The following is a 9,970-nucleotide window of genomic DNA, read 5'->3' as shown; positions in this document are numbered from 1 at the left end:
GTACTCTCCAATGAAAAGTATTACGTTTTTCTTGAGAAGTGCAGGTACTCTCCTTCTCAAAATAAAAAAAGTGCCGGTACTCAGTACCAGACAGTACCGGCCCATTTAAAATACTAGCAATATGACAAACGATAACGTCTGATTTAAAATATTACGTTTTCTTGCACGACTGGATTTGGTATGCTCCAAATAAATATAGTAAATGACAGCCAGGGCAAGATCTACAAAAGTCCATCGATCTCCAGTTATAAAGTTTCATTTCCAGCTCATCAAACGTATACACAATGTTCACGTGTAAGTAAAATTTGAATACCCCAGCCCTTTGCGCAACATCCTGTTGTCCCATCAGGCGGGTACCTATTGGATGCTTTGGTTGGATTCACTAGCCAATCCGAGTCGGCTTGCTTCGCCCTGTCCGTTCCAGTTGCCCTTTACGCATCTATACAAGCGCGCCTCTTTATAAGTGGCGGTAGACGGTCTTGTGTGTAAGTAAACTACTTCAATGAAAGATACAAACATTATCACATCCCAGGATTGACAAATGAAACAGTGAAGCCAGTCATATCAGAACAGTGATTGTTGTTTACTATCCGTAGGAAGTACACATGCGTGCCTTCGCTCACTCAATCGCTCCTTGTCGTTTTGTGAGGATTGAGCTTGTTTGGGGTCTTTTTTCCCTGCACATTGAATCGTGCCAACACTGTCCGTGTTCGGGCTTCCGGTTTCACTTTGCCTCTATGTTTTGAAAGCTGTCAGAGTCGCAACTGGTCAGCCTTTCACTCAAGGGGATCAGTCCCCCCTGCCTGCAGGCATGGGAGAGAACAGCAGCCCCATCAGTGTCATTCTGGTGAGCTCCGGCAGCAGGGGCAACAAGCTGTTGTTTAGGTTCCCCTTTCAAAGACCTGCAGAGCACCCCGCTTCACAGACAAGTAAGTGCCAGCAAGTGAGCAGTTGGCTGCAGAACAGCGGAGGGAACGGACTACTTAGATAAACGTAGAGTATGTACTGCGCATGTACACTTGACAAGGGTGCAGGCCGGCCCTTTGGGCAGCCGGTAGCACGTCCATGACGGCAGACTAAGCATAACACCCCCCCCCGGCTGAGCCAAAATACTTCATTTTCTGCGGGAAGACCAACGCCCCAAAAAACACCTCAGTTGGGTTCTGGAATAGCAGTCTCCCCCAAAGCAACGCAAGACTTATTAAAATACAGTTAGCAAAATGTATGCATACTTTGTATCAAAATTGTGTAGCTGAAAAAGGTAGGAGACAAGGAAGACGAGGCCAATAGCAAACCATAGGGATGGGCAAATGTAGATCAAACCGAATGAAAGCTCAGTAACCTGTGGAGACCCGCAGAGCTTTCACGTGTTTCCACCGCTATATTTATTTTATGCCATGCAATTGAGAATACAGGTGATGCCATTTACAGCTAGCATACTAATGATTAGCATATATTATATATGTAGCTTATGCGGAGCAATTTTACAAATAAACATTCATTCACATATTTACTGCTACATTGCAAATTTCAAATTGTAGTTTATTTCCAGAGTAGAGCAAATATGGCATTAGAAAAACACTCTGTACTGCATAATTAATTGCATATTACAATTGCTTTAGAAATTGAATCAGTTCTAATGGTAACAAGTCCTCTTCAGTTTCAGTGCACGTTTGTAACCCTTTGTGTCCTGGTTTTGGTTAAATATCTTGTTTAATAACAAACTTAAAACAATGGTATGGCATAAACCATATTTTGAGACACGCAGAATGTAATGCATTATTACATTTTTTTGAAGAAGAACAGGGCATTGCGACTGGCTCAGTGCTTTGCTTCTAGAGAATCATGGCAACTCCCCAAACTCAACATTGTTAATAAATAGCATATCACACTCTGGGAATCTACAGATGTGCTATATACATTTACATATATACACGTTAATGTCAGTGGGGCAGGGACGATGATCCATGCATTGGAATGTTGGGAGCTCCATTGGAGACAATATAGTGCTCTGGGCTTTTCCTGGCTGGTAAAAGCCCAGAGCGTCAACATTACAATGTTCTTTGTTCACAGCAACAGCTCTGAACGAAGGCCTCACGGAGCCTGAGAGGAAATTAATCCCCTTGGGCTCTGTGAAGACTTTGTTTTATTTATTAAAACATTATACCCTCTAGTGAAAGAATGTTCTAATAGCCTTATAGCCCTTCGTAATTGGGCTATACCAGCAATTAAAGTCCTGGTCCATTGTTAAAGGCCCTCGCCTTCGGCTTTGGCCTTTACCGCTGGAGCGGGCCTTTAATGGCCAGTGTAAGCGGGCTCTAAGGCTATAATTAAGAAGGCTGAAGTGGCTATAATAAAGAAGGCTGAAACCTCCCAAACTATGCACTCAACTTGCATATGTCTGCTATGATGTTCAGTACTGTGCATTTCACTCAGTCTACAGAACGTGGGCTGATATTGTCTAACCAACATGCTATTTATGGCATGTTTCCTGTACCTCAGAGAACAGGGTGTACTAAAAAGGGATTTCCTTCAAAATATGTGTTAAATTGTTATGCCATTTCTCCAGGTCCTCAGGGTGTTATTGGGTAGTATTCCTTGTGTGTATTTACACCTCAATTGAAAATCCAAGATTCATTCAGTATACTTGAGTCTTCGGGTTTGGTATGGTCAAGTAGTCAAGGCTTATTCTACAGGGTGTTATTGGTTCAATACTCACACAATAACATTCATGTCCAAAGATTGAAATTTTATACTGAGATTACAAAAGTACATGTCTTTGTTTACAAATAGGACTTTCAGAAAAGTTAAAATTGGGAGGTATTACTGTACTGTTATTTTAGCATTTAGAAAATTAGAGTTCAGTGGCCAAACAGTTTTCAGGGTAATCAGTTAGTCTATGTAGTGATCATAATGCAGTCGTGTCCCCAGACTGAAGTAAATCTACTACAAGAGGTGTCATTTGCATCATAGTCAAGGAGTGGAACCGAAGCAGACTGACTGAGAGGTTTTTTTGATGTCCTCATTCCACCACCAGTTGTTCCACTCTCCTCTTAGAGAGAAAAACCTCGACGGTTCCCAAAAGTACTGGCTGTAAGTCTTTGTCGAATAGTGTTTTCTGTTGGTACCTATACTCCTCTCAGCAGATCTGTGGGATAATCATTGGACTATTGTGGCTCTATTTTGCAAGGCTATAAAAAGGCGTCACATTTTCTCAGCCTCTCTCTTATCACACGCTGCGTCACTTTCACTGACATAGCTGGCTGCAGTAACCCAGTCTTGCCTTAGTGGTGGTTCATGTGATATCAACTTCTCACAATTTTCTCTTCTCGCTATCAGCATGAAGAGAAACTACACACACTTTTGGCATATATTCCATGCTTTTGGTGCTGTGTCAATCCCAAATAGCATAACGGAATTGCTTACCTTCACTTTAGCACCCAAGGTTTCCCTCAGTGACCCACTCACCTCGTTGTAAAAGGTCGCTAGCTCCTGACACTCCACAAACATGTGTTTTATCATCTGCCTCTGCCCCACTGCATCTCTTAACACATTGGCGTTACTTGCCTAAGTTTAGCCATCCTTAAGGGGGTCCAGTATGCCCTATGAAGTGTGAAAAGATGGTTTTGCTTTAATGATGTTGGCTTCACTGTCTTGTAAAGAAAGTTAAAAGTCCTTCTTCTAAATCTGACAGGGCTCTATGCTTTTCTCATCTTCTGCTGTCACCATATCCCAATACAGTAGGGATACTTTTTTGATGTTTTTGTTCTCCCCCCAGAAGAGATTCATACTCCTTGTTCACCTCTTTGTCACTCTCTGCGCTGCCCACCATGACCAGAGGTGGAAGAATTGAAACGTTTCAACTTCCCAGCCTGTCTGCGCTGAGACAATCGGGGCTTCCTAATCTCCGAAATCCCCCCAGTTTTTAAAATTCGCCCTCCCCAGTGGACAGCTAAGACTATCTTTTAGCCATTCTGGAGTTCAAGGAAAGTCCCAGATAGGTGCCAGATCTGAGTAGTAATGTAGTCTTATTGTTTTCCTAATGAAAACCCAGATTCTAAGCACTGTTGTGAGGACGTTCAAGCAGACTCGTTTAAAGAAATTGGGGTCTCCCAACTTACACAGGAATTGTTCTGCCCCTAGATCTGTTAGCATGGCAGCATATGGCATTCCCAAGTGAGTAGCATCTAGTGTCCTCAGTAAAAGGTGGAATTTTGTTACCTTGAAAGCATAACAATATTTTTGAAAGTCAGGTAGGGCCAACCTCCACCCCCATGTTTCAGTTGTCTCCTTAACTTTTTTTCCAAGAAGTCCTAGTGCCCTTTGCTGCCCATATAAAACTGGATTCCCTGGCTTGCAACCTCCCAATCTGCTTGGCTAGAAACAGCAAAGGTATAGTATCAAACAGGAAAGTCACTTTCAAGAAAACCGTCATCTTTATTATATTGACCGTTCCATAAATACCTAGCTGCAAGTTTTCTCACCTTCTCAGTAGCCCATCTATTTCCATGCGGACTTTGGCTAATTTCGTAAGAGGGAGCTCTTCCAAGGTGTGTGTAACTTGGACCCGTAGCTATCTAATCTGATCTTTAAAATCGAAACTCAGACTCACACTTGGCTATGCTATCACCTTTGTCTTTTCCTTATTGATCATATATCCAGATAACTCCTCAAATCTTCAGCATGCTGAACAACTTTAGGAAATGGATGCTCTGGGTTAGCTGTATACAACATTAAATCATCTGCATACAAAGCAACCTTAATGGAGAAGCCTTGTTATTTAAAGGGGAGCATAGATCGATCTTGGCTAATTGCCTGCGCCAAAGACTTAATTTAAAGGTTAAAAAGTAATGGTTAAAGCGGCCACCCTGGTCTAGTGCCCCTCCTGATCACAAAAGGGGACGTGAGCTCCCCATTTACCAATACCTCAGCTGTGGGTGCCTTATATAGCGTTTGTATGGTCTTCACCAGGTTTGAGGTGGCCCAAACGCCTCCACGCCTCCCTGAGATAAGCCCAGTTTACTCAATCAAACCCTTTCACTGCATCCACCGTAGCTATAGTCAGTGGGGACCACAGCTGCCTCACACCAAGAAGGAGAAGCCACTTATTTAGGTATATCACATTGAACAGGGTCTTCCAAACTGTGACAATGCTGACAATCAGGCGTTTATACAATTCTATGGGAAATCCGTCAGGGCCTGCTGCCTTCCCATTCTTCATATTAGCCACCTGGTTTCTGATTTCATCCTCATTGATCTGGGCCTGAAGATAGTCTCTATGTTCCTGAGGTAGCCTGGGGAGTGCCTTATTTGACAGCCAGTCTCTGATTTCCTGATGGTCTGATCTATGTCTTCATAGTACACTGCACTCAGAGTTCTCAATAATTCTGCTCTAAGGTCTTTCTCAGCCTTCAATACCCTTCCTGTTCCTGCTTCCACTAGTGTGTTTTGTGATCTTGCAGTAACGTTCTGTCCAGAGTCCACCCCCCCCCCCCTGGGCTTTGACACTGGTAACTCTATTATCAGGTGCACTGCAGCATGCTCAGAGATAGTGACTGAAGAATGGGTTGCTAACTTAACGTGTTGGGCTAGAGTTCTATCAAGAAAGTAATCAAGGCAGAAGTAGTGCCCATACTTCTTGCCCAAAAATATATAGCCTCTCTGCTTGCCTGTCCTCGCCATATATCCATCAGCCCCAGATCTTGCATAGATCTGTAATCCTGACCTTCACTTTTAACGTAGTGGGATACTTGGCCTTAGATGTCCTATCCGTATTTATTATCCGGTGCCACGTTAAAATTGCCACCTACCACATGCGGGGATGTAGATAGTAGCAAGTGCTGTTCTAAAATATTCAGGTAACTAGGATCACCACAGTCAGGCTCATAAAACCCCGCACATGACCATTCAGATCCTCCTGTTTCTGAAATGGCCATAACCCATCTACCCGAACGGTCGGTCTTATGACTTAATATTTTAATACCACAGTTCTTTTGAACCAATATGGCCACCCCTTTTATATTGCAGGATTGATCCGAGCACACTGTGTCCTGAATCCAAGAGCATTTCAGGAAGGGACACAAACACTCTGAATTCTTCAAGTGAGTCTCCTGCAGTATAATAACCAGAGATTTTGCTTCTTTGAGCTCTTCCTGGACTAGCTGTATTTTTTCCTGGCTTTTAGACCATTCACGTTCCAACTAACTCTCTTTACCTCTGTCCCCTGCATCTTCATTTTATCTCCATTATCCTAAGCTCTCTCATTTCCACATGCAGAGCTTTACTGGAAATACTTTTGGTGTACTGAGGACGTTTTTTAAAACTTTTCTCCCATTTGTCCCCGTCCGTGTGCCCCCTCCCCGAGGAGCCTCCCACGTATATCTGGTGTGGACATCACATCTTTAGGGCTCCGCCTGGTGAAGACCCAGGGTCCTGCTAACACTAGCCCTACTCTAAACTAGATCCCCAACCTCGTAATAAATTAAGTGCTTCACTTTGATTCACTACTCCTTAGCCCCATCTGTGCATCGTACACTATTTCTGGTTGAGCTGTTTAAACTCTACTTTAGATTGCATGCTTAAGGAACAAAACTGGCGAGTGATAAAGGTCCAAGATTATAGGATTATCACCCTTAACTACTATGGGTATTCTGGTGCTTAATTTTCCTGGTTAATTCATCCACCTCATCCCTTACATTGTACATCTCGTTCCTGCAGATAATCTGTAAAGGCGCCTGGAACACAAACTGGACTGTGGTGCCTAGGTCTCTTAGCTCCTTCAACCTGCTCCCAAGTTTCCACTGCTGCTGCACAGTAAGTCTGCCCACATCTGATCTGATCAGATATGTATACGATTTGAAAGTCAATTATTTTTGTGTCAGGGTTCCTGAGAGGAATGACTCTATTAGGGCGTAGATTTGGAAATTTACCAGGATCTTCCTTGGAGCTTTATGATTAGAATTCTATCTAAAGGGGTCCCGGTGCACCCTTTGAATGACTCTAAATTAACATTCCCCCTGTCCTTTAAAAAAAAAAAAAAAAAAAACCCTCCCTCAGCAAGTGGCCCGCAAATGCCTTGATGTCAGCTCCTTCAGGCTCCTCAGAAATATTCAGCAGTCTTAGATTGTTTCTCTAGAATGAATTTCTAGCCTCTCCACATCCTCTCTCAGTTGCTTGTTTTGATGTTGTAGGGTTTCAATTTCCTTCAAATTTCTGGTTAGATTTTATGAGCTACCCCTTCTTCTAGGAGATCAGTACGATAGGACAGGGCATCCAGTTTATCGCCCAATGAATGACAGACCCCATGCATCTCTTTTTGGTTCTGTTCTGATTTCTAATTTGTTTTCATTATTTCTGCTTTCGAAGACCGGAGAAGTGTTACCTACAAAGGTCCCTCAGTCTGCTGATCGTGGGCTGCCCCACTAGCTCCCATAGTACACCCGGAGAGATCTCTTTTTCACTGTTCAAATTGGGCTTCCTAATCATCTGCGTAGATTGGGTAGGCTTCTTCCCGAAACCTGAACTCCTTTCCACCTCTGATCCAACCACATTGGGATCTATTAGGACCTGAAACCTGTTTGTCAGGGGAATGCTTGTGCCAGGACCAAGTAGGCTTGAGGCCCCAGTCTCTTGCGGGACCCCTGCTGCTTATTTCAGTGAGGGCAAAGATCTACCATTGTCCTCTCCCCCATTCTTCTTCCACTTTCATGTTCTTGGATTGACATAGTCACAGCCTGTTCCTCCAGCATTTTGCCTTAATTTCCCTTATTCGCTTTATCCATGATCTTAAAATAAGAATTTAAAGAGTTAGAGACCCTGATCTGGGAACGTCTTGTAACTGGCTCTAGGGACTTTTTTGCACCCCTGTACTGCCAGATGAGACCCCATTCCTGGAGATCTGACTACAGGATCAGAACTCCAGGGGTGGAACATGACGGCAGGCTAACACCAGCTGCAGGGTCAGTACGGGTCACACCTCGGGCCCTGCTTGCTTAACCTGAGATATGCGAGATTAGAGTGGAGATTCACCTGTATTGAGCCCACTGAGCATACGCCAATCCTTCATTTACCTAATTTTTGGATTCACAGAGTGCAGAGTTTGGAGAAAGTCTTGTGGAGTGCGGGGTTCTTCCTCTCCGTTGCGACTTGCCTTGTTGTTGCGGAGGCGCGTGGTAGCAGCATGGATTGGTTTCCAGGTCACGGCAGGGGGTGGTCAGCAGGAGTAGCGGCATCTGCGGCAGCCCCCATGCACGGCGAGCATTGGTGGAAGCCAGAGCAAACTGGAGGCAGATAGCAGGCAACGCCACACGCCACGATGATTGGAGCAACATACACTGCGTTGCCAACATGGTATTGGATAAAATTGGGGGCGGGCACTAACTGGAGATAGGTGACCTGATGCTTAGGAAGGGTGGGGTGGGAATTCACAGGAAGCTTTGTTCCAAGCCCAGGTTTTAGTCCCCAGGTTCACTGCTCAGAGGCCCTCGTCTAAACGTCTCAAAGTGGTAGAGAAGAATGGATATTCCCTTAGGCCTTCTAGGGAGAAAGCTCTGGCAGGCTCAGGGACGGAGAGAGCTGATAGCAATACAGAGGTCAGAGCTCTAGGATGGATTGAGAGTTTGGTGGTAATGGGAAATCCTTTAATTCCTTGCAGAATTGCAAAATATCAAGGGGAATCCAAAGGTAGAATGTTATGCACAGTATTAACGTTATGGTGAAGGAATGATTCTTCCTAGATTTATCACCTCCTCCATAAATCAGAGATTCGTTTTTTATTTTGTCCTCAGTGAGTTGGATTAAATACCGCAAATCACTGGATTGCAACCGGGACCTGCACCAAATCCTAGTCATTTGTGTATGGCATATCATGCCTCCCTCCTTTGCTGGTAACTGAGAGTTACCCAGGACTAGTCCAGCCTCAAAACTGGTCCACATTACTTCTGGATGGGGACAGGAGAAGCTGCCCCAGACTCTAATGACACTTTAAGGTTGACACCTAAGAGTGACAAAATCCTTAAGGTTTGTTGCTCAGAAACAGCTTGTTACCATCATAACTTCATTGTGGCAGAGGTCCCAACTGTTCTGGTTGCCACTTTTCAAGCACAGAGGGCATCCTTATCTTAGGCTAGAGTTTCATAAATGATCAGGCTACAATAACTCCCAAACCATAAGGCATGGGATAATGATTCCAAAAGTATAGACAGGGCCAACAAGAAAAAAAACGGATCTGGAAAAGTCTTAAGCATGTTGCAAGACCCTAACTATAGCAACTTGCATTATCTTCTGGATCAAAAGTGTTGCAGTCGGCCCATGAACTGAACACCGTTTTATGTTTTTGTATATTAAGCTTGCCTAATATATTCCTTTTTCTATAACTGACAGTAAGAGGTTGTTTTAAAAACGTGATTTTCTCTGCAGAAGTAAGTGGTCAAATCAGTTCAAGCCACCTAGATGGGTTTGCTTGCATTTGTATTAAAATGTACTAATATCAATGCAAAATGAGCTTGTCAAACATGAAATTCTGAAATGGTTGATAGTCATTTGAAACAATAACCACCTTGATTCTTGCAAGTTTATGGCATATAATATATTCTTTGTCCTGCGTTTGATGTTATTCAGTGCAGCACTAATGTGATTGGATGAAATATGTCAGCCTCTGCCCCATCCTCTTGGGCCCTAATTCATAGTAGCTTTTTGGGCAGGTACGCAGCTCATTTTTTTCTGTTTGTGCTGCTAAAATCATGCTCAGAGACTGAAGATGTTCGCTAATACAAAGCATTAATTTCGAAATTGGAAGTACATGTTTGAGTTCATGTGGCCCTCCTTTAGAAAACATGAGCAGAGCGAAAGACCTGTGTGTTCGATGGTGAAGTACATAAAGTTCGAAATCTAGTCCCAGTCCCGGGAATAGACTGAATTTTGTCATTGAAATGTATCTTTCTTTGGTAATGAACAAGCTCTTAAGACTCTA

General features: G+C 43.5%; 1 protein-coding gene across 3 annotated transcripts in view; it reads left to right on the top strand.

Moving 5' to 3' along the window:
* Positions 1-691: 691 nt before the first annotated feature.
* The window catches only part of NPRL3 (NPR3 like, GATOR1 complex subunit), a 334,166-nt gene continuing 324,887 nt past the window's right edge, over positions 692-9,970 (top strand). The window contains exon 1 of one of the 3 annotated variants that reach the window (XM_069210380.1): positions 692-929. In XM_069210380.1, coding sequence (XP_069066481.1) covers positions 812-929 — 118 coding nt within the window. In that variant the 5' untranslated portion in view covers positions 692-811. The remainder of the gene's footprint in view (positions 930-9,970) is intronic. The other 2 variants (XM_069210379.1, XM_069210381.1) reach the window with 2 other exon arrangements.

Source organism: Pleurodeles waltl, chromosome 10, assembly GCF_031143425.1.
Source record: "Pleurodeles waltl isolate 20211129_DDA chromosome 10, aPleWal1.hap1.20221129, whole genome shotgun sequence".
Lineage (NCBI taxonomy): Eukaryota > Metazoa > Chordata > Amphibia > Caudata > Salamandridae > Pleurodeles > Pleurodeles waltl.
This window is presented reverse-complemented; position numbering and strand designations above follow the sequence as displayed.